General features: G+C 32.7%; 1 protein-coding gene across 6 annotated transcripts in view; it reads right to left on the bottom strand.

Moving 5' to 3' along the window:
- TLL1 (tolloid like 1) overlaps positions 1 to 26,417 on the bottom strand; it is a 205,825-nt gene that overhangs the window by 20,062 nt on the left and 159,346 nt on the right. For 5 of the 6 annotated variants that reach the window (XM_079143345.1, XM_079143346.1, XM_079143347.1 and 2 more), the window contains 6 exons: positions 20,319 to 20,514; positions 18,136 to 18,261; positions 15,748 to 15,908; positions 12,196 to 12,376; positions 3,222 to 3,347; positions 366 to 493 (listed from right to left, as the gene is read on the bottom strand). In XM_079143345.1, the coding sequence (XP_078999471.1) occupies positions 366 to 493; positions 3,222 to 3,347; positions 12,196 to 12,376; positions 15,748 to 15,908; positions 18,136 to 18,261; positions 20,319 to 20,514 (918 nt within the window). Of the gene's footprint in view, positions 1 to 365; positions 494 to 3,221; positions 3,348 to 6,768; positions 6,853 to 12,195; positions 12,377 to 15,747; positions 15,909 to 18,135; positions 18,262 to 20,318; positions 20,515 to 26,417 lie in introns of all 6 variants that reach the window. The other variant, XM_079143351.1, reaches the window with a different exon arrangement.

The following is a 26,417-nucleotide window of genomic DNA, read 5'->3' as shown; positions in this document are numbered from 1 at the left end:
TCTATTTCTTTTTCTTTTTTCTTTTTTTTTTTTTTTTGGTTCCTTCATTTATTCTCCCCCTTTGAAATCATCATTACCAGTAATATATTAGGAAATAAAGTTTACTGTTTATAATGACTTTGGTAATGCCCTCTAAAGTATAAAGTAGAAGAATCTTTAGAGGAGAACAACAGAGCTGTCACCTTGATCTAGGAAATCAAGAATTGTTTAGCGTAAGTAGGAAAGCATGAGAAGAAAAATTCTTTCCAGCTGTCTGCTGATTTAATTCAATTGAATAAACACCCCTGCCCACCCCCACCACCATGTACTTACCTGCAAAAGACATGGGCCTCCAGTTCAGTAGAAAGAAGGAAGGGCTTACTTACCAATTTGATCCGGTGGCCAGGGGTGGAGCTGATTTCCCATGTGCACTCCTTCCTGCTTGGATACTTGTCTGGCCAGTTGGGACTGGTGATGAGGCCATTTGGGCTGTGGATCTTCTGTTCACACTCAGCTGTGCCAATAATGATAATATCAGTCAGTGTGGAAGTTAGCCCAGGATTGGACCAGAAAACAAGCAGCCTATTTGCCCACTGCTCTGTTGAAAGATTTTTCTGAATACTAGCTAATCATCATTCTGGTCTCTGTTATCATATTCATCTGCTTTGGCAAATAAGTTGCTGAGCATAATCAGGCAATGTTTGTTGTCTGACTCACTGGAAATTAAGTGTTTTCCACAAATCAGATAAATGCCTAAAATAAAAGGAACTCCTATTTTAAACTGCTGAGTCCATAAACTCAGACTTTAATAGAGTAACATATATTGACAAGAAATCAACACTGGGTTTTGCAAAATATGTAATGCATTGCTATAAACAAAAAGCAATGAACTATGCCATTTTTATTTCTTTTTTATTTCCCCATTAACAGAACATTACTTATAGCAAATTAACATCATTAAAGCATTTTAGTAATCATGTATTTTCATTTTCCCTTTTAGTGAAGTGGACACTTGGATACCTAAGACACAGTTTTAGTTGCTAAAATAAATTAACCCCAATTTCATCAAAGAAAAATGAAGTCTGGGGGTGCAGAATAAATGAACAACTACTTAGTCTTGGAGACAGCTTTTAAACTGACTAGAAAGAATATCTCATTCCATTATCATGAAACTTCTTATGTTTATGTCAGCTCAGACAAGACCATTTCACACTGTAAATATCAAGTTTAGAACTATTTAATATCATCAAGTTGTGTTCACTCTTTGTAATTTTTGAAGCAATAACCTATAGATCCTGGTTTAGATGGGAATTATTTGTTACATATTGTGTATCCCTTTGTAAACTATAAATGATTTTCTAAAATTTTTCAAGAAGTCTACTTGGGGAAATTCTTTACTACATGAACAATACACCATCACACCACAGGGATAGAGTAAGGGTTCATATCAACATGAATTAATGCAATAGCTGTTGTTGCTGCTGCCACTGTTACATTACTTAATCTACTCCTTCATCTTAACCATGCTGGTTCTTCATAGGGAGATTTGGATTAGCAATGCAGAGGAATATAAAGAAGACACAAATAAAATTCAGCTCCTGGCAAACAAATGAGGATTATGTAGCAAGACAACAGCCTTAAAACTCAGGACCCAAAGCTGCTGTATAGCTCAGCAACAGAGCACTTGCCTAGCATGTGCAGGCCCTGGGTTCTATTCCAGCACTGAAGAAAAAAAAAGAAAGAAAGAAAAGAAAGAAAAAAGAAAGAAAGAAAAAAAATTCTGGATCCCATCATGACGAGGGTTTACTAAATTTCATCATCCCTGTTTTTGCCTTGCCTTATGAAATAGGGAGTCTGTGTGTCTGCAACAAAGCAAACAGGCTTACTGCTGAACTATACAAGGTGCCTAGGCTACAGCAGAGGTAAAAGAAAATTCAACTCCTTTCCTAGCAATAAAATTCATTTTATTAAAAGGTACTTGGATATCATTCTATCTAAAAGAAAGTTTCCTATAAAATTACTTCTGGAAATATTAGCTACTGTAATGAACAGAGAGGCATTTGCTATCTATGAGCTATGGGTTACATGCATAATCTGCAAAAGCTGCTTCTTGTTTTTCTCTGAATTACCTTCCATTTCTAAAAGAAGACTTCTGGGCCTTTTGCCCAGCCTGCTGATTTAATAGTAAATACAACAAAGTTACAAATATCATGCTCATACAGGAAAGTACAGAAAAAAAATTCCTGGTTGCTTACGGTCCTGTACAATGCCATTTTCTTCAAAAAAGAAAAAGAAAAAAGAAAGAAAGAAAGAAACGTTGCCAACATGTGATCCTATTTGAATGGAACTAAATGGAACAAGGTCAGTTTAGGATATTCTTTACATTTCTAAGGTATGTATAAAAAGTCCATTATCTAACTGTGATTTTAGTCATGTTCTTCCAATGTACATAAACAGACTAAAATGTGGTTATAAAAAATCTCCCTTAATAATTCTCTTTCTGAAATAGGCATAAATCCAATTTAAGTAGAAAATTCCAGAGTAGACTCTCAAAGGAAGAAGTACGAACTGAATAAGTATCTTCTGTTTCCATCTAACTCACAGTAGCAGAGGGGACTAAACTCAAGGTTTTTAAAAATCTTGGAATTTTTTTAAGGCTTTGGGAACAAAATCTGGCAGGCTAGTATTGTGCTACCAGTATGCTTGCTTTTCATTTTCTGGCCAAACCCTGACTTAAAACTTTAAATGGCACATACCATTTTCAAATGTCTTTCTCTTGGTAGACATTTGAGCTTGATATGTCTGGTATTTAAGGCACATCACTCATGAAGCTCATGTATGAGAAATTTGGGGGAAAGATATAACACCAAATGCAAAACATTTTACAGAAGTTCAGTTTATATATGGCTAATGTTTTAAGGTCTGTTCTCTAAAGACCTGAGGATAACGTGTTGACTTTTAGTGACAAGATGGTTTCATAGCAGTTTCTGTATCTCATATACAAGTTACTCTAACACTGCCCACGTGAGAGTTGTAAAACCTTTGAGTAATATAATGAAGTTTTCCATAGTATGACTAGGATCTATAAACATTTCACAGAATTTTTAAAATTTTTATTTTGACCTCTGATGACTCAACAGTGATAAAACTCATTGATAAGCTTAACTCTCCTCGGAAGCAGGACTTTGTTCAAACCACATGATATCTGAGACGTTGTCAAGAAAAGAAATGTCTTTCCATACCTTCCTTGCAATCATGTTTATTCTCATGCAGCACAAATCCGTTACGGCACTGACACACGTAGCTCCCCACCGTGTTGACACATTCCTGCTGACACCCACCATTATCCTTAGAGCACTCATCTTTGTCTAGCAAGGAAATAAACACCATAGTTTTAGTAAGTAGCTTTTAAAAACAAAGGCTCTCAGAGCAGAGTCACTTATTGTGGCAAACAGTGGCAAAGGGTAAACTAAGTCACAGCTTTCCCTATGTTTGACATGAAAAAAATTAAAAACTTTATGGTGTCTTAGTTTCCCCCTTTTCTTGTTTAGCTTGGAGCCTTGTACCATGGAATGAGTTTCTGAGAATACTTATGCTAGGGCGACAACTTGCAATACTTGTTTACTCCTACACTGGAGTGAAAGTTTTGAGTAGGGAAAAAAGAGAGTCAACGGATCTTTTCCCAATTAATCTAAATAGCAATTGTCAACTTTTAGAAATCAATTTAAAATCATGAGTAGCTTTAATAAAGACAAGAAACAGCATTTATGTGGAGGTCAAATAAATCCTTCAATATATTAACCATGGTGTACCGACAGAGGCTAAACAAGTTTCCAAGATTTATATATAATTGTTTAAAAAAATCACTCAGTATAACTACTGCAGTTGATTTTTTTTTCATTAACTTTGCAGATATGCTTGGCATTAATGAATCTGGACATTTCAAAACATTCCAAGACAGAAAGACATCGTTAGACCATCCAAAAGATGAAAGTTAATTTATATTTTAAACAAATCTACTCTGGCAGACTAGTTTATTAATAAGTCATCCTCTAAAAAGGCTTTTAGTGTGCTAGAAGTAAAGGTTAGAATAGGAAATATGAGCTTTAAGAAATAGTCAATATATTCACTACAGGGAAAAAGCCAAACTAGATTAACAGGCAGTCAATCCAGTGACAGGCATCATCTGTCACACTACATTACTCAGTTGTCATCCCATGGCTGGCATGTCCATTTAAGCCAAACTGGCAGGTTGCTCTTGACACACATATATGGTGGCATATCACTCAGACGTTCATCACTCCCACACACAGAGAACAAAAAGGACACAGTCATATCAGAGGTCAGGCTAAAATCAAATTTTATACTGTCAGCTGATTTTGCTAGTGAGAAATAGTGAGCTCACATGACACACAGAATATGCTATTCTGACTTTTATCTTTTTGTTCATTTTTATTAAATAATCTGGTAGTGATTTTTAAATATACATCTACTTTTTCCACTTGTAAAGACTGACTGCATGACAGCACACACAGTATAGAGGATATATTCATGCCTTGGCAGAATATTTCAAATAAATACAGGTATTCTCCAATCTTTAAAGAATATATCAGAATCAGTATATTTGTGATTTATGTGTTTTCTGCCTATCTTTGACACTGCCATGATTCTTTTAATGCTTATTATGGGAACTAAGCAAAAAAAATTAAATAAAGGTAATTAGCCTCTAAAAGAGTAACAAACACCAAACTGCACAAGAAAGCAGAAATTAATTGAGAATTAGCATCATAAAGTTAATTTTGGAGCAATTTATCATAATTTAAACCCCATTCCCTTAACTCTATCAACAGTGAGGATTATAGGTTATGAATTATGAATGACAAAAACAGAATGAATGGATGGTGAATCATATTAACTATGGTTATGTTGTTGCCTGCCTGCATTTCTTAATTCACATAGTTCAGTAGTAAATTTTTTTAAATATATTGTTTTATCATAAGAAACTTTAGAAAAGGCCTTCCTCATGAGTGAATATAGTATAAATCTTTGTTAAATGAAAAAGGACAACTTAAAAATTTCTGATACTACAATTAATCTGAAATAGAAACACACTTCCTATGAAAATGTTTATATAATGATGATTTGCTTTATTTAAAATAAGATCCAATAGAACAAACTTAAGTCATATTATGGTCAATCAGACTTTTGAGAGTGGTATGGAAATCTAACAACTTTAAGCAAGTAGCTTAGAGAAAATTTGTTCCCATTTATAATTGACTGGTAAACAAATGAAGTGCTTAAGGACCCTCCCTGTGGAGGCAAACTTGTCTAATTCCTCCTTTCCTTGTGTCTGTCTGAATTGCCATTCATGTGAGGCACAAAAATTAAGAACACATGTATTATTACAGAGCGTTTAAATCCATACTCATTGTATAATCAAAACAATTCCAACACATCAAATAGTTCTAACATCTAAACTTCATCCTAGTAGAAATGTCATTTCACTAGCTTATCTTTCCAAGTTTGATTAGTTTCAAGACCTCAGAGGACATAGCTGGACTGTAGTAGTGGTAACTAAAGAGAAAAAGAATTGAAAGTAAAACCAATTATATTTTAATAATTTTTGGCAACCAATTATTCTTATTTCTATTGTGTTGAAAATAACTTTTCAAATAACATTTGGAAGAAAGAGGAGGAGGAAAACAATAAAATAAATTATAGAAATACAAGATGAAGCATTATTATTGTTATCATTATTATTTATGTAGCCATTATCTGTTATGTTTTACTTTTCCATTTTTGTCTGTGTTTCCTTCCTCCATTCCCACATCTGTTGTTTCCTATTTCAGTCAAAGTCCCTTGAAAATTAAGAGTCATCAATTAGGCTGCTAGCATGTATTTGTGGATTAATCTAAATTTTAGCTAAGATGCAAACCTGGATTAACCAAAATTATAACTAAAAGCAGCAGAGGGAAGTTATCATGTCCAAAAAGGTAGCATCTAAAACTGAGCTCCATGTGTCAAATGGTCATATGAAAAGAGAAAATTTCATGAAATCACTGGAATATTTTAAATAAGCCAGATGTTTTACATCATGCAGACAAAGAAAGGTCATATTTTTACTTAATATTTTAAATTATCTAGAAAATAATGACTATGTTGGACGTGTTTGAAGCTATTTTTAATAAAAGTTAATTAATTAACTATTCTAATTAAAGTAAATTCATTTTTGCATTTCTTATGCTTGTAAGAAAGAACAATAACATAAAAGAAGAATTTCACAAATATGCTCTATTTCTTACTTATGAAAGGCCATCAAACTCACAGGGTATGGGGATAAATGTTAACAAACATGAATGTCTAATGTTGTCCTCTTCCCTTCTCAGGACTTAACTCTAAAGACTTTTCACAGAATGAAGAATTCCAGAAAAGAGAAAAGGAGGAGGATGCAGAGTTTTAAACATTTCTTAAAATGTCTGCATAATAAATTAAATAATTGAGAGTTAAATCATTTATTCATTTGAAATTTTCTGGTATTTTCATAGAGTAGACACACCATAAAGAAAAAATAATAGTTTTTATTAGTTTTGTGAAGAGAAAAAAAAACGTTTCTCTTCTGCAGATAGAAATGAGCCCCGTTCTTGGGAATGGACATGTCTGCTTTCCATTCCTCTGTGTTAGATGAAGAAAAGTTCTATTATTAGGAGAAGGGAGGTGGTATTTTCCCATCAGAGCCTGCAGCATACCTCTGAGACTATCAGAGGTCATCAGTCTATGAATAATACATACTGGATGGAACTGAAGTGGCAACCTGTGACAAGTTCTTGCAAGATTCAAAAATAAAAATTTTCTCTTTGCAGAAAGCTTCCTTATCTGTAGGAAAAAGAAGTAAACATTCCATGCAACAGAACAGCAACATATAGGAAAGCAAATATTCTCAAACAGAATTCTCAGGACCCGAAATAAAGAGATACACACAGTACTCCTGCACACACACATGCACAGCACATACAACACAAAACTATTAAATAAATAAACACCTTTAGAAAGCAGTGATAAACTCTGAGAGCTACAACAGTGACAAACTCTGACAGCTATTTATTGCTCTTTCCATAAATATGCAGATATTAAATCTTACTAATATTGAAAACTTGGAGGCAGGATTCAAAACTGTGTAGGAATATTGTAGTTGTGTTACTACTAGTAATGAATCACACCAATATTTACACTGCTGTTAGGGTAATATTAGATTGAATGTCATCTACAAATAACAACCATTCCATGAAGAGTAACAGTGTTAAAAAAATATTTGCAAAGAAATATCTGTGAAAGGATTTGAGTATGTCAGTCAAAATCACTTGAATTTATAACTAGAAATATTGAAATGAAAATTATTTTATCATACTCCATATTTTTCACAGACCAAAATGAACTGGGAGAAGGCAAACTTCAATTTTATTCCATTTTTGTCACTGAACAAGTCACTTGGTCTAACAATAACAGTTAGATCACATTCCTATTAAATTATCCCCAAGGGAGATTGCTGTTGAAAGAGTTTTCTTCTTCAAATTCAGTGTTCTGATTATCCTAGTAGTCAAAACTGAGTCATTTCATTGTACAGGGGTTGCCTAACAAAGGTGCACCCTGAGCTCAATGCCCACTGCCTAAAATCATGGGCTATATTTCCAAATTGTGAATGTTACAGTGAATTTTTAAAAATCCTGTCAAGTTGTCTCCAAATTTTGCTGTTTCACATGCATAAATTTCTACTAACACTTCTTTGGGCTTAACCTATCCTAAGAAAAATAATTTGTTCTGAGAGGTATACAGTTAACTTTACCTGACCACTTAAACTAAGTAAACTATATATAGTGTATACCTGTGCACACTTGTGTACCTGCGCTCAAAAACAATATCATGTAAAATTGAGTTCTGTTTTACTGGCATGGAAAATAAATAATTGTTATTAATCTAATAACAAATCTCCTTCAGCAATTAGGTATCTTCTAGAAAATGCCCATGTTACTATATTCTGAATTATCTAAAAAAAAAAGAATAGACTTATAGTTCTAGATAATATCCCAATAGCTTTATTTTGATAGTCCTAACTTCTTTATTTTCTTAAATATTAGTTACTTCTATTGTTCTTTAAATATATTCTGGAATCATTACAGTGCATTACAATTTGATTTTTGTGGAGCAGCTTAAAAGCTTTTCTGCTATAAAATCAATTAACTTCCCACATTTCAAGCTATGACATTTTCATAACTAATTTATGAAGCTTAATTAGAATTGATATATGAGGGTTTCTTAGTTTCATGAACATGAAGTGACAGGAATCATTGATGTTAATTATTCTGCTAATAAGTTCTTAGAAACATCCTTAGATTCTATTCCTTAAATCTAAAAGGTACTCATTTAAAAATCTGAGGTTATGTGCAAAAATAATCTACAATCTATGTGGTTATTTTATTAGATAATGTTATGTTAGAAACAGTACATAAGTACATTATTTCATTGTATACATTAAAATTTAAATATAGTTCTTTGCCTTTTTTGTTATGTATGACTTCAAGAAAGCTTAAATTTATTTTCCAATTACTTTCCTTTCCAAATACTATGGGATAACTTATCATAAAATACTGTTTTTTATTGTTATTGAATTCCTTTGTAATTGTTATGAGGAAAAGAATAAGAGGAAAGTAACTGAACATGTTATACCCCTTGTTAAGATTACATAAAACCATAACTAATCTTGAAATTTTAAAACACTGGCTATAAATGTTACTTATTTCAGACTAAGTTCCCACAAAATATCTTTTGATACTTATTCTATTGTCTGTAACAAGATAATTACAAATTAACTTGATTTGATTCCTTTCTATTGATTCTATCTTGTATTAATATTGAACTTAAATACATAAATTTAAAATTTTCTTCTCTCAAAAAAAATCAAAGTCCATCAGGCAATGTTTTGCAAATCTAGAAATATTTTAAGGAACTTATGGTAGAAATATTATTTTAAGGGTTTTTCTTCAAAAATTACTTTATATTTAAATCAGAGAAATGCTCTGAGATAAATTGGAGTATACTATCAGTCACCATATTCCCACTTTACAAGCATTTTCAATATTTATAAATGGCAACTTTCAGGTTTATATCCAGTCACATGCTTAGCTATATGAACAGTGCACAGATAGTTTTATACCTAGATGTCTATTAATATTTTATCATCTTCAACTTTTTGCACCATGAACTCATTAAACCATCTTTATGGAACAAGAGTCCATTTGCTGTAACTCAAAATTTTTTTTATTGTCACACTGTTTAGTAAAAATTTCTATCATTATCCCATTATATTTAAATTCTTGATTGGGGATATTTATGAAAGTGTCCCAAAAGAATGCGATTTCTGAGACAAACAGAATAGTCATGTTAATTACTCTTGATTTCTATGCCTGATATTTTTTCTAAAGAATCTGACAATAAAACCAATAATGCATTTTAACAAAGCCCCCAATAATGAATTTTAACATAAAAAAATTCTTCAGTTTTTTTGTGAAGTATAGTATGACTATAGTTTATGTACTTATTTTTGAATAAATCCAGTTACAATAAAATGTTCGATTTTTAACAAATTATTATATATCATGACATTTAAAGCATTATTAGAACTGTTAAATAATATTTTCAATGTGAATAGACCTATTAAAATGATAAACTTTTATAGATTATATTTTTGTAAGATCACCAGTCTAAGATTATTTAGTTATCTAAATCCTTATTTGCACCCATCTCTTTATAGTACCATAATGGTAATTTACTACAAATATTATGTTTCTACCTTCTATTTTCTTGAGCAAACATATTCCCCACTGACAGAAACTTCCAGAAAATAAGCTGTGCAATAGGTATCATCCAGAACCACAATACTTTAAATATGAATCTGACAAATTACTTGGTCTTTTTGATGCATCAGAAAGGAACAATGAAAATTTATACTTGATGATTATTTTGCACTTTACAAAATAGTAATCTGATAAAGAAGTGGAAAGTGTATCTGTTGTTTTTCACGTCATAAGGGTGTTGAGTGGCACATATGCATTATTAATGTTCCTTGCAAAGGTCATAATCTGCTTTCATGGTTAAGAGAATGATCTGTGAACCAAGACAGACTCAGGTTTAAATGCTTTGTGACCCTAAGTAATGTAGTAACTCCTCAGCAGCTCATCTTTCAAATAAACATATAAATGGACATAATAATATAATACAAATGTCCAGGGTTTAGATTCCTCCTGAACTTCATTGTTCATTTTATTTAACTACCTGCACTCCATCAATATAGGCTAGATTCTTTTCAAATTAAATACTGCATGTAGTGTGTGTGTGTGTGTGTGTGTTTCTAAAGTGCTAATATAAATATTAAAAACATCATTTTCTAAATGATTGCATTAGTGAACATGACTTACAGCAAATAAGTTGCTGAGTATTACCAAGATACTCAGCTAATTTTGCAAAGCAGCACTACACAGAGAAAACAGTAAAACCTATTATCTTCTCAAGTGATAAAAGTACCATCTGCATTCATATATGTATTCTAAGAATTAAAGAAGCACATTTTATATAGCAGTAGTAGTGTTCTAAAGATTCAAATTAATAATCTTGTCTTTATAATTTGGAAATTTTTGCCTGACCAAAAATAACAGAGAGTGAATTCTAATTATTGGAGTATTGCTAAATTTAATCATAATTTGAAGTCAGTATGTGTTGCATGTATTTTTAAAGAACCTTTAAGTGAAGTATGTGACTAAGGTAATGTGAAAAGGATCCTGAATACTTTGAATGTTGTGATAAAACTGAATTTCTTTATGATCTCACTTTTTAAAGTAACTTTTTAAATTTAACTATTTTTTAAAGTAACTTTTTAAAGTAACTAATTTATTTATAATCTCACTTTTTAAAGTAACTAAGGTTTAAGGTAAGTAGCTTTGTCTCTACCTAACCCTTGGATCACTTAACATTTATAAAGTCCATGATATTTATATAATAGTAAAATCTAAGAACGTCTCTATTTTATTAAAATAAGGTAGTCACATTCTACTTTGAAGAACATAAATCTTAAATGAATGCCTAAGGAGAATTTTTAAAAGGTAATTAAATCTGTGAGAAGGCAAGGGAACAAGACCAAGAGAGCTGAGACCCATTGTATTTTGAATGTACTTCTGTGTCTGAATTGGAACTCAATGAAGCTTGTGAACCATTTACTTCAATTACCCCCCCAAATCCCAAACAAACCTTGGACATTGTAAATCTCATTAATTTTAAACACAGGGGGACTGGAGTAAATGGATTCCAAATTAACTCAATCCAAATTACCTAATATTAAAGAATAATTGGAATTCAGTTGCTTTAAATTGCTTGCTAGCTTTGTGCAAAGGCAGACTAGATCGCTATGCTAAGATTTATTACAATTTTATCTATTTTTGAAGTTTTGAAATGTTGTTGTTATAAAGAATCATTCTGAGATTGAGAAAATAGGGAAATTTCACATTTCTATTTTTGTAAAATTTGGCTAGCTTTTATCAAATTACAGCTTTTTAAGTATAAATTTTTATTTTGAATTGGTTGTCAATTTCCAAACACAGAGGTAAAAAGCATTTTAAGTATATTGAATCCTATATTATTTTTAATAAAATTATAATCCATATTTCTTAGTTTCTCATTGCAATCATTCCTGAAGCAACAAAGCAAAGCAAGTATTTTGTTACTGGCCTAAAAATAACAATGAAAATATAACAATAATAAGAAATAAGTCGCAAAATAGAAGAGTCTAAAACGAGACCACATTTTCCAAAAATAAGAAAAATCATGTTAAAAAATATTCCACTTTACAGAAGTCTGGTATCATTATTCCCATACACCTGTAACAAATAATAATTCAGGAAATATCATATCATTATTTTTGTGTTATTTGTACCAGACTTTATAATATTAAAGTACACATAAAGTTTAATTATTTAGGGGCAACCTTTCATCAAGACTCCTTTTATTAATATCTTAAGTAAAAAACTGTTAATCCTAGGATAAACTGTTATGTATTATGCACTCTTTGTACCTCCAAGATTATTAAGAGCAAATGATGAATACAAGATATGGTTTAAGCCAATCCATGTTGAAGATCAGTAATATACACATACAACATGTTAATACTTATACCTGAGAAAAAGTGTGCTTTGAAGCCCTTCTTGGATACGGTATTGTCAGATTTGAACTCAATCCTCATGTTGTTGTACTGGGATGTGATCACTTCTGGTACTTCAGCACCACAGAATTTGCCATGCAATTTAGATTCAGAGGAAAGACCACTCCAGATCTCCACGTAATCATATTTACAAACCTGGAAAAACAACATTGTGGTCCTAGTCACTAGTCCAGATAATACCAGATAATTGACATTTATTTGAAAAGTGTATCATGTTTTTACCTGTTTACTCCCATGGTAGACAGAATGGAAATAACAAGTTAAAAAATAAAATCAAGAACATGGTTCAACTCTGAGACCAAAGGTATGAAAGATAGGTTAGAGAAAATTTTGTTGTGAATATTTTCTAGACTTGTATATACACAGACATGCTTGTTTCTTTGTAGTAACTGAATATATCTTTTCAAAAAAGACAAAATCATAAGGGGAATTGAGATGAATATTTGTTGAGATGATGGTGTTGATGGGCAGAAGAGCAGCAGATGTTGTTTTTTTACTTTTTATTTTTAAATTGTTTTAAATTTCTGAAGGAACTGCGAAAGTACTTATTTACTATTTTATTTACTACCAAACATGACAGGTAATATACATGATATTTGTAGATTGTAAAAAACAAACATTAGCAACAGAAATAACCCATTCCATTGTAGAGATGAGAAACGTGGGGTTCAGAATTTTTTATATAACTTGTCCAGAATATACTTATCATACTTGGCATCATGGGGATGAACAGAGTCTGACTTAGTCTTGCGCTGTGTTGTGGAAACGTGACATTCTGATCAGAACAACACCATCACTGACCTTCAAAATGGAAGACATCTGTCTATAATGCTACTTGGTATATAATAAAAAAGATCCGTTTCCTTTCAAACTTATGAAAATGACTGATATTTCTTAATTTTTTCAAGTTGGTAGGTACTTAGTAGTTGTTCTGTAAGTTTGTGACTGGATCACAAACCAATAGCAATTCTGTTCAGTGGATGGAGGCAAGAATATACATCAAATTGAGGTATATTCATTCTGATTTATATGTAATGCACTAACAATACCCAAATGGAAGAAGGCAAGTGAGTGCCAGGTATTCTTAAGCAATTTATGGACTCTCAGATGTTCCATAATACACTTTTCCAATGTTCCAATAGGGCACATTCTAAAGAACACATCTTACATGAATGACCTTATTACATAAATGTGTAATTAGCAAGGTTTAACAATGCATATGATTGAACCCTGGGGCATGATGTGTTCTTTGAACTATGTCAACTCAAATTACTGGTTCTTGTGATATTAATTAGGTGATAAATAAGCAAAATGATGCTAGGAAAAATGAGATAACTTTTCTACCTACTTTGTTACAGCCGAGATTTTTGTTTAAAGAGGTCTCCAGTATACTCTAGGAGAATACTTATAAAGCTTAAGTTCTTTGCCGTTGACTTTCCTTTGGTATCTCCATAAAATGAAGAAAATAATGAAAGTTTAAACTTAACCCATTATTCTGAAAGTCAAGTTTTTGCTCAGGTCTCTGATCATAACTGCATAGATATCAAACTATGAAAACAGAATTCTGTGATGGCTTCTCACCACAAGCATAAACAAAGAGTTCTGGGATATTTTTAAAATTTTGTAAGGGTCCTCTATTATAAGAACAATGTTTTCAAAGGACAATGCCCCATTTGTGTGAAATGACTGTTTTCCTTCATCCTGAACATAAATCTCTAATCTTCTCAGAAACACATACCAATTAATAAATCAAAATATCTCACTTGCTGCAACTAATAGCTTTAGGGAAAACTAGGACAATAGAAGTCATTCAATACTCAGTTCATATCAAATCACAGAATTGACACAGAAATCCCATTTTCAAGAAATGTAGCTCAAGAAAAGATTTTCCAAATATATCATAAAAAATCATTTTCTCTTTAAAATTTCTCCAAATTTGAAGTATTATGAAAAGAAAATAATATTCCATGTGGATAAAATATATTAAAAGGATATTAATATATACTAAAACTGTAGTATATCCCATCATAAAACTCACACATAATGTTAAAAAATAATCTCAAAAGGTTCATTGAGTTTTAAACCTCTACAATTATCTAAAATATATAAATTCATTACATTTCAGATTTCAATCTACTTTAGAGGAACACAAAATTAAGCTACCTATTTTATAATAAAGTCATAGAAAGAGATTTTAAAAATGCACAGAAGTACCTTGGCTACTACAGGCAGAAAAAAAAAATTAAACAGAAGTAAAAGTAGGAAGTTAAAATAAGAAGAGGCAAAGATAGGTACACAAAGGCAAAATTATATGTAAAGTCCACAAATATTTCCAGTTATTATTCCAGATATATTTCTGTTCTTACACTTTTTTAAGTTTTGACAGAAATATAACAAAGACTAAATATTTTTATGAATTAATTTGATTATATTTAGAAGTGTCGAATCATGTTCATTGAAGAGTAAGCTAAGCTGACAGGAAGCAGAAAAAAGTAAGAAAAGAAAGTATGAAAGGTCAAACAAAACAAGTGTTTATCACCTTTTTTCTGGAATTAAATCAGCCTTGATGAGGGCATTTTTCAAAAGGTTCTCATTTCAGAGCTTGACATTGCACTTGAATTTAGTGTGTATTCACAGGTAGGATTTTTCAAATATATGGTCTCACTTATTTTAATGTGACCACCTGACAGAAAACTGTACCTTTGCTATAGTATGCTATATTTTGTAAAGGAAAGAAAGGATCACTCAGCACCTATGTTACCGAGGTTCAAAACAAGTATTCCTTTTCTTTTCTTTTGTGGCGCTGGAACTGAACTCGGGGCGGTGAGCACAGTAGGTATGTGGTCTACCATGAAGCCACATCCCCAGCCCATGCCCTTATTGATGAACCAGGAGCAAAATTCATAATGGAAAGCTACACAGAGAAGAGAACAGAATGGTAATGAATCACTGCCCTGGGGACAATGATGGGACTATTTGTGGGATTAATACATAATTTTGCTTTTGTATATCAATCTTTGCCTCTTCTTTGTTTAACCTACTTTCCCTTCTTTCTAATTTTTATTCTCTTAATGCTTAATTAGTGGAAATATATTCATTTCTGCAATCAAAATGTTCTACATTCTCCCATATGTGTATTTTTGTGTGGATCCTGGTTTTATTTATTTATTTTTTTAAAGAAAGTCTATGTGGCATGAAGCTGACCCTAAAGATGCTATAGTTCTTTAATAAATCAGAAGAATAGTGTGTATTAAATCTGCTGAATAAAAACTCCCTCTGGCCGATTTCCAATCTCCCAGAAATTGTCCAAAATATCATCCAACATCAACAACAATCATAATCAGTTGCAGAAATAGGCAAAAGCAACAAAACAAAACAAAACAAATCTACAACACCTACGTTATGGTACTAGATCATTTTTATTTCCTTTCTTTTTTAACTTTGCCAGTTTGCCTTAGTGATTCCCAAAGTACAATTCAAATGCATGGTATGTATGGTTCACTTACTTCATTTCCCTCCAACTCAAAAAACTCAAACTTCATAGAAATTCTGTACTGAGTTGGTGCCACCACTTGCCACACACAGTTTTTGTTGGGAGGGTACTCTTTAGGCCAGCCGGGGGTGGTGATAGTGCCATTGAGCTTGGTGAGAAGTCCTCCACAAGCAGCTAAAGAGAAGAAAAAGGGTTGCTTAGTAACATCCCCCTTGTGATGCCCCCTTTCCACTGGTACCTCAGCATCCCAACACTTAAGTTTAAATATCTTCAGGATTTAAAATCTAGAAACTTTCCCTCTGTGCTCCTTAGCTTTTAATACGACAATTTTAATCATCAAATTCCATTTGTAAACTGCTATTTTATAGCTTTAGAACAAAGTAAATTATGTCTGTACTATCACGCTTTAAATCACTTGAAAGTTGGGCAAGCAATATAAAATGGGTTTCTTATCTTTTAAATGAATATAATGACTATCATAGTGTCTTGGCTACTACAGAATTAAGAGAAGAAACCTTTTATTTTCAAGAATTGATAAGGTTGTTGTGAGAATTAAGGAAAGATAAATAGATATATAGAAATCATAATACAGTTTCATGGCAGTAAGAACAAAATCAATTGTTTATTTTCTCAAACTATTTTTTCCAAAACAAGTAATGTTATTACCTGAGCTAACAGGCAAGATACATTATGGTAAACAGAACATATTTATTCCAAAAAAATCTACTTAACAATTGGTTTTCTTTCTCTTAGGATGATCTATTTATATTTCCTCTCTTTCTTATTGATTAGCAAAATCATGGTTTCCAAAAACAAGTTGAGAGACAAGGACGTATATTGTACACAGCTCATAATTAATTAACTCCTAGAGTCAAGAGTTACATAATAGAACATCTCTTTCTTTGACTTTTTGCACATATGAATGTGCTTATATGTTGCTATATTTATAAATATGCAAATGTACTACCTGTATATTCACTTTTATCACTTTTTGGTAAATTACTATGAAGTAAAATGTTTAATTCTAGGACCACTATAAATAATAGTCATGTTCTTTTGTGATTGACATACGATCTTCTCTTCTTAAAAAATACTGCATCTTTTTCGTAACTATGTCTTTTTCATTCTAGGAGAGGGGGGTTAGTAGTTTAACAGGTAGGATGGAGATTTTTGGAAGCCAGACAATAGTTCAAACTTCAAGAAGGAAGAGTGAGACTGTGATTTGTCTTTTTTTTTTTTTTTTTTTTTTAATAAATAAGCCAGCAAGGTTGTGACATTTATTCCTTAAGCAAACGGTTCTGCTGCCTTTGCCACTTATATCCTGTTACAGATACAGTGGAAAACAAGGAGCTCATTTTTCAGAGACTTGCCTCTTGGTGGGCAAAACCAGAACCAAATCAATACATGAACAGAAATAATATTAAATTGCTACAAGTTCTAGGAAGATAAATTTGGCAGAATTTTTAAGGAGCGAGAAAGTAGAAATAGTAGGAAGAAGGAACAGCCGATTTCTTCTGTTAATGAAGGTCTGTAAGAGGAAGGAGGAGGGAAGGTGAAAAGAGGGAGCTTTAAATTCTTAGGAAAGGGATCTTAGGCCAGGAACAAAACACCGTATGGTAACCCTTGTGTTAGAATGTAAAGGAAAAATCCAGAAAACCATGACAAGTGTTTGTTCAATAAATCCTATATTCATAAAATGCATGTTTAGCTTTATGCTAAATGCTTTATGTCTGACTGTGCTAGATGTTAAAGATATAAAGATGGTTCAGACCATGGCTATTCATCTTAGTAAGGGAGACATATCCATAGACTATGTTAAAAAAAAAAAAAGGATTAAAACAATGATGAACAGACAAATGGATAAAGGAAAGAATGGATGCATGGAAGAAAGGATAGAAAGATGGATGGAGAGAAATAGAGGGATGGATACAAAACTAGATCTAGATAGAAATCAATATGTGTCTGTATATGTATATGGGTGTGTGTGTGTGTGTGAGTGTGCCCATATATACATATATATAGCCCTTCCTCCTTTGGTTTCCAGGCCATATATACACATATACACATATATACATATACACATATACACATATATACCTGTATACATATACATACATATACATATACATACATATATATTCATATATGTGTATATTATGTATATATTTATGTATATGTATGTATATGTATACAGGTATATATGTGTATACGTGTATATATGGCCTGGAAACCAAGGAGAAAGGGACTGATCTATGACAAGAATCCAGGCAAGATTCATAGGAGCCTGACTGAGTGGAGTGAAAATGAAGAAAAAATGGAGACAGAAAAGAATGAGAACATATGAAACAAAGGGATGGGGAAGGGTCTCCAGGCAGCAGGCACCATGGCAATCCAGCCCTACCTTCACAGCTCCTCCGGTCAGGCCCCAGCTCATATCCAGGCTCGCAGGCACACTGGTAGCTACCCAGCGTGTTTAGACAGCGCTGCTCACAGCCTCCTCGGTCAGGTTTGGCACATTCGTCCTCCTCTATAAAAATGGTGGTAGTTAGTGAACAAGTATAGAAGTATAGTGTTCTGTCTTTACATGGTAGGGTGCATTTTTTTTTTTTTTGTAAATATAATGCTTAATGGCTCTAAATAAAACAGAGCCCATTCATTTCTTCAGCAAAGGAGCAGAAACAATGCACAAGACCTTGATGGATCACACAGAAGGTTCATGTTGCTGTAACCCTCTAAGAACTGTGGAAGAACCAAGAGAAAACTAAGAATCTATGGCAGGGTCAATGGAAGAGCACCTTCTCTAAGACACAGTGTGTGGTTTTTTCCAAGTTTGACGTCTGATAAGATTATTAAAATGTAGAGATTTTCCAGAATAAAGTAGAAAAATGTACTGAAAAAGCAATTTCCCTGTTAATTTCATAGTATAATTTGCTAGATATATCTCAAAAAATGCTTCTAGGGGTTAACAAAATATAGTTCAGTGATACAGTACAAGCATAGCATGTGTGAGACCAGCCTGGGATCAATCTTCAGCATCACACACACACACTCACACGCACACACACAATTATTCTTCCTACTGGAGGTTTGGTGCTTTGCCACTGAGCTACAACTCCAGCCCTTTACATTTTTTATTTTGAGACAGGTCTTGCTAAGTTGCTTAAGATCTTGCTGAGTTGCTGAGTCTGACCTCAAAACTCACCATTCTCCTGCCTCATTCTTCCATGTTTGATGCCTGGATTACAGGCATCAAAAGTTTTTACAGAAATACTATTATTAAGAAAAACAATATGACAAATACAAATTACAAATAATATTCTCATAAATTTAAAAAACTCAACTTTGAATCTCTTTAAAGTGTTTAATATAAAACCACATAATCAGTGTTTCTTATAAGGATATTTTTGATGCAGAACATAACAATCCAATATATTTGCAAAGTATATGCTATTTAAATTGTACATTAAAATATGTCTGAAAAATATTTACTATTTTTAAAAATATATATGAAAGAGTACTTTATATATCACTTTCCAGAAATAACCTAATGTGAATTAGGCAAATTGTAAATATCCTCTGAAGGAATTACATGTCAGCAAAATAATAAGCATTTTTGATAACAAAAAACACAAAAATATTACAGGAAAAAGGTTTTGTAGTACATTTTTTCTGTGAAACATAACAAAAATTTTAAAGTGACAATATACATTTTGATGGATTCATATAGCTAAAAAATCAAGTTTTTCTGCATTTCAGTTCACATGGTAAAGACTTACGTAACTCTCAGGGAAAATTCATTTACTGTTGTCTGTTAACTAATAAAAATATTTAGATATCTATCAACGAATGTTGACATAAAAATTGATTGCTTCATTTATCCTATAAAAAGAAGTGTAGAGAAAATTGTTTTCCCCTTCCATAAGAAAATTGTATTCAACAATGATACACTTAATATAAACGTCTATGAATTTTCAAACTGTATAGCTGATGTTTCTATTTACACTAAAATGGTTTTCATTTTGCCTTAACAAAACACATCAAATATGGGGGATAAGAATAAAAAAGCAATTATGCAATTCAAAATTAAAGCTGATCATCAATAATTCTTTGTCATAAAGACATTTTAGACATCAGACTATTTTCCTAAAGAAGATGTGACTTCTTTCTAGTGTGGGAGAATACCATTCTGGAAGTGATTCTTTAGACATGCTGGCACCTGGAGATAAATTGATGTGTCAACTACATGTCAATAAACCTCATTTTGGTTATGAATCCTTTGTTGATTATGTGTACTGTAACTATTTTCTTCCATTCTGTATATTACTTTCTGGGTTTTGATATGATGACTATTTCATAAAAAGCAGATGGTAGCTATCCAAACGGAGTCTCTGCCCTGTGAAACGAAGTTCCAAACTCCAGTATTTCACTAGTTACCTTTCCCATACAATCCATCAAATATATTTTTAAACAGTGCATACTTCAACTTTTAATAAAACTTCAATCCAGTTTTCCCCCAACTTCAAAATAAATAACACATTTTTTCTTGAAAAAGAAATCTCTTATTTGCACATTATCGCAAGTTACCTTTGAAAAAGTTAGCAGCAAACCCTGCTTTATTCACAGTTCCATCAGAAACGAATTTCATCCACAAGGTATTGGAGGTAGATCTTATGTCTTCAGGTTTATCATAACCACAGAAACGACCTATCACAGGGCTATTATCGCTGTTTCCATCTCGAACTTCTAGGTAGTCATAGGCACAGTTGTCATGTCTTTCAACCTACAACAGTAAAAACACGTGAACGTGATCTCATTACTACATAAATCAGTTTTTATAGGAGATTATTATGTATTCTCAGTGCCATAGTATTGACTTGTTAATATAAAAGTTACAAATGAGTACAATAAGTATTTCTGCACATATTGCATTTGAATAAAGGACTTTTTAAATCATAAAAATTGTATGGAAATGTATCCATGTAGGTTAGGGCCAACAAGAAAATCTGAATGGAAAATCTGAATGGAAAATCTGATAATATGTGATGACAGTTCTTCCTTGTGTACAAAATTCTTTTATCTATAATTAGCACGGCTGGCTGTAGAAAGACTGCTATATTGTAGAATCAGCAGCAGTTTCTATTTTTTTTAAACAGGGTCTTACTAAATTGCTTAGGACCTCACTTAGTTGCTGAATCTGGCTTTGAATTTGCAATCTTCCAGTCTCAGCCTCCTAATTATCTGGGATTATAGGCATGTGCCACCATATTTGGCTGGCTTTCTTTTTCTCATGGTAACATGGCCTTGGTTAGCTGAACCCTTTTACCTTGACACACTCTTGATTCCCATCATCTCTCTTTCCTTAATGACTAAATGCAAATATTAGGTCAGAATGACAGCCTGACTCTTGCTCATGAACCTGACACTTCATAGAGCACTCTTGTTCATGAAAATTCTAGCCCTTAACTTCTAACAACAACAACAAAAATGTGCAAATTGCTACTAAAAATAATAAGACAAATTTGGAATAAAATTTTTGCTTTTAATTTTTTTCAGATAAATTGAACATTATTCCTGAAATCTTTAATAGAGTCAACTGTTTGTTAGGTATTTAAAGCTGTAAAGGAAAGACATCCATAATTTCAAAACCATGAATAGCATTACATCTCATCAACTACTGTTCAACATATGACTCCTTAGTTGTTAGAGTTCTCCCATTACAAAACTGATATCCGAAATTATATTTATTCCATGGAATTACAATCTGATTGCATGAAAACTGCTGGTATAGTTGGTTGAAAACTCCATTTCCCAATTCATTAATACATTACCAGTGAGAGTCTTCAAATCGGGTGGCATAAGGACAAACAGGAAGTAAATTTATTGGAAGCACAGATTTAGATGTAAGAGTAAGTGCTACATTTGCTATTTGCTTTCCCCAAACCAGAAAATGGAATAATAATATGTAATCAAACCAGAATATTTTAGAAAGTGCTAAATTCCATGAAAAAAATATGAAGTGAATGAAGGTAAGGAGTGTGACAAGTGGGGTTGGGGTAGTGGTAGCAATTCTTAAAGGTATCAAGAGGTAGGGGCTCATTGAGCATGATTCATAAATCCATGATTTTTCCTTAAAAAAAAAAAAGAAAGAAAAAAGTCAACACTGAACTGTAACAAAAATGCAGAGAAAGAACCAACTATACTCAGCTGCTTAGAGCAGCATAGAAAAAACTGTCCTGATTCATAAATCACTTTGGAAGAGGAAAAGAACTGAAAATGCCCCAGAAAGAAACTCCTTGCTGAAGAAGGTCCATTATTAAAAATTAAATTATATTGTTTCAAATTAAAAGGCACACTAGGATAAAAATTAGTAAGTTAATTACAAAGGTATTTCAATTAGTATTTTAAGGAGATAGTTGCTTTTAAAATTGTACTACTTACAGGAAAACAAAATAGGTACTATTGAAAATGAAAAAAAATTTAAGTTTTTTGATGATTATAAAGAAAGAATTGATATTTCCCTCTACATCACACACACTCTGTTCTTTCAGCAAAAAACAATGAGTCACTTTAAATTTTAATTTATAACATGTTCACTGGTTACTTAGTTAAAATTGGAAGTTTAAATATGTGAAACACAAAGTGTAGATATTCTATGGGTAAATGCATAAAAAATGTCTAATTTTAGGACTAATTACACTACTACCTATTTGTGGATCATGTAATATTTATATATCAAATATTATGTACCTGGTATTAGGGTTAACAGAGGAGAAATATGAACTGTACACTCACATAGCAGTGTCTTACTGATCAAATTGCTTTTAAAAGTGAAATGTGCCTTTTATGTATATAAACTTAAAGTACTCAGAAATGCATTATGCCTCACAACACCAATCCTAGACCTCTTCTCAAGGATTGGAATAACACTTTTTATATACTTTTCCAGTTCATTTCTGGGTCTGAGGCCAGCACCATGAATATGCTCCACTGCTGTTAATTATAATTATACTTCATCAACTGCATCTACTTGGAGTAAGGGCAGCGAGCATAAATTATATTGTGAGTCATTTTTATGTCTTTTGTGCAATGTTTTCTCCACCTACATCATATTACTTCATCAATTAGTACACGGAATAGAGAGGAATAAATGTGGCTGAAGATACAAAGTGAATCAAGTCCACTTGATTCATGCCAATAACCCTAAGCTTCCTGAGAAAAGGAACAACAAAGTCATTGATATATAAAAAATTAAAGAAGAAAAAGAAAAAGTAGTTTCTCCTTAAATTAAACATGGACACAGTTCAAAGAGCTGGGAGTCGATGCAATGTCATGCACAATCACACACATAAGAAATGTGTTTTGATAATAACGATGCTGATTTATTACGTACTTTAATATAATCAGAGCATAATTTACATATGAAAGTGGCAAGTTTATCACAATATAAACAGACCCAACATGTGCAGAAAGAACACATTGAAAGTGATAGTAAGCTCTGAACATTTTTCAGAAAATTGATATGTAAATGATACAGGAAATAGATAAAAATACACAAAGAAGGAATAACAATAACGACAGCCAGCCACAGGGGTTAGTGTTACATTTCATTACTGGGGTGGGAGGGTCCTCCACCTTTAATAGCCAGTTAAAGAGGAACTAAGAAAAAGGTAAGTTTTACTGTTGAGCAAAAAGTAAAATGAATTAAATTGAACTAAAAGTGGTCAGCCTCTCAAAAACCACCAACTTGTCCAGAATTTCTTGAGCCCTGCTTACAAATGAACTCAAACACTGAAGGAAAACCAGTCCTGGAGGAAGGGATCAAGGCCAGGCCCAGGCCCAGGCCCAGACCATCAGCTTTGCCTCCAACATACATTAAACGAAATTAAAGGGATACGAATTGGAAAAGAAGAACTCAAACTATCCCTGTTCGCTGATGACATGATTATATATTTAGAGGAACCTGGAAATTCCACCAGAAAACTCTTAGAACTCATAAGTGAATTCAGTAAAGTAGCAGGTTACAAGATCAATGCTCATAAATCCAATGTATTTTTATACATAAGTGATGAATCTTCAGAAAGAGAAATTAGGAAAACTACCCCATTCACAATAGCATCGAAAAAAATAAAATACTTGGGAATCAATCTCACAAAAGAGGTGAAAGACCTCTACAATGAGAACTACAGACAGCTAAAGAAAGAAATTAAAGAAAACTTTAGAAGATGGAAAGATCTCCCATGTTCTTGGATAGGCAGAATTAATATTGTCAAAATGGCCATACTACCTAAAGTGCTATACAGATTCAATGCAATCCCAATTAAAATCCCAATGATGTACCTTACAGAAATAGAACAAGCAATCATGAAATTCATCTGGAAGAATAAGAAACCCAGAATAGCTAAAGCAATCCTCAGTAGAAAGAGCGAAGCAGGGGATATCGCAATATCAGATCTTCAACTCTATTACAAAGCAATAGTAACAAAAACGGCATGGTATTGGTACCAAAATAGACAGGTAGATCAATGATACAGAATAGAGGACATGGACACAAATCCAAATAAATACAATTTTCTCATACTAGACAAAGGTTCCAAAAATATGCAATGGAGAAAAGATAGCCTCTTCAATAAATGGTGCTGGGAAAACTGGAAAACCATATGCAACAGAATGAAATTAAACCCCTATCTCTCACCCTGCACAAAACTCAACTCAAAATGGATCAAGGACCTCAGAATCAGAGACCCTGCACCTTATAGAAGAAAAAGTAGGTCCAAACCTTCAACTTGTTGGCTTAGGATCAGACTTCCTTAACAGGACTCCCATAGCACAAGAAATAAAAGCAAGAATCAACAACTGGGATAGATTCAAACTAAAAAGCTTTCTCTCAACAAAGGAAACTATCAGTAATGTGAAGAGAGAGCCTACAGAGTGGGAGAATATCTTTGCCACTCATATTTCAGATAGAGTGCTAATTTCCAGAATTTATAAAGAACTCAAAAAACTCTACACCAAGAAGAAAAATAATCCAATCAACAAATGGGCTAAGGAAATGAACAGACACTTCACAGAAGAAGATGTACAAGCAATCAACAGATATATGAAAAAATGTTCAACATCTCTAGTAATAAGAGAAATGCAAATCAAAGCTACACTAAGATTCCATCTCACCCCAATTAGAATGGCGATTATCAAGAACACAAGCAACAATAGGTGTTGGCGAGGATGTGGGGAAAAAGGTCCTACATTGATGGTGGGGCTGCAAATTAGTGCAGCCCCTCTGGAAAGCAGTAGGGAGATTCCTCAGAAAGCTTGGAATGGAACCACCATTTGACCCAGCTATCCCACTCCTTGGCCTATACCCAAAGGACTTAAAATCAGCATGCTACAGAGATACAGCCGCATCAATGTTCATAGCTGCTCAATTCACCATAGCCAGATTGTGGAATCAACCTAGATGCCTTTCAGTTGATGAATGGATAAAGAAACTGTGGCGTATATATATAATGGAATATTACTCAGCCATGAAGAATGATAAAATTATGGCATTTGCAGGCAAATGGATGAAATTGGAGGATATCATGCTAAGTGAGATAAGTCAATCTCAAAAAACTAAAGGACGAATGATCTCACTGATAAGTGGATGAGGACATATAATGGGGGGTAGGAGGGGTTAGCGTTAGGGCTAGGGTTAGGTTTAGGGTTAGGGATAAGGAGGGTGGTAAGAATGGAGGAAGGAAGGACTGTATAGAGGGAAAAGAGAAGTGGGAGGGGTGGGGGAAGGGAAAAATAACAGAATGAATCAAACAACATTGCCCTATGTAAATTTATGATTTTTAATAAAAAAAATGTAGATAGAAATAAATAAATATATGTAATTGTATGCCTGTGTTCAGAGAAATATGATTCACAACAGCAAAAAGATGGTGGTCTTTGTACAGATGAATAGAAAATAAACATATGATGAAATATTAGCTTTAAAAAGGAAGGACATTTTCATATAAATTACAATACGGATGAAATTTGACATTATGCTCAGTGAAATAAGCAGTTATGAAAAGGTAAATGCTATGTGAGTCTGCTTATATGAGATACCTAGACTCATAGAGACAGAAATTTACAGAGGCAGAAATAAAATGATTCCTGCCAGGGACTGAGAGAGGGTGGATTGGGTGAATTGTCATTTAGTGGGTATAAAATTCGGATTTGCAAGATAAAGAGTTCTAGAGATTGGTTGCCCAATGTGAAATGTACTTAATACTACTGAACATACGCTTACAAATGATTATAATGGTAAATTTCATGTCATCCATATTAGTATAAATCTTGTTGTATAATTGCTACAATGCAGCTTTAAAATCTGACTAATGTAGGGGCTGCGGTTGTGACTTAGTGGTAGAGCACTTGCCTAGCATGTGTGAGGCAATGGGTTCCATCCTCAGCACCACATAAAAATAAATAAATAAGTGAAGGTATTGGGTCCATCTACAACTAAATTTTTTAAAAATCTAACTAATATAATCTAAGATAATCACACAATCAAATATAAGTAATGCAAGCAAAATGATTCGACTTTTATAGGTAATACAACTCAGAATGGTATATACTCAGAGCAATGTTAAAGCTGCAGTTTGCTCTTCAGGAAGATGTTAAGGAAAACTATAATACAAGCAACATATGTAAACA

Source organism: Sciurus vulgaris, assembly GCF_902686455.1.
Source record: "Sciurus vulgaris genome assembly, chromosome: 5".
Taxonomy (NCBI): Eukaryota; Metazoa; Chordata; class Mammalia; order Rodentia; family Sciuridae; genus Sciurus; species Sciurus vulgaris.
The sequence above is the reverse complement of the archived record's forward strand: the minus strand, read 5'-3'. Positions and strand labels throughout refer to the sequence as shown.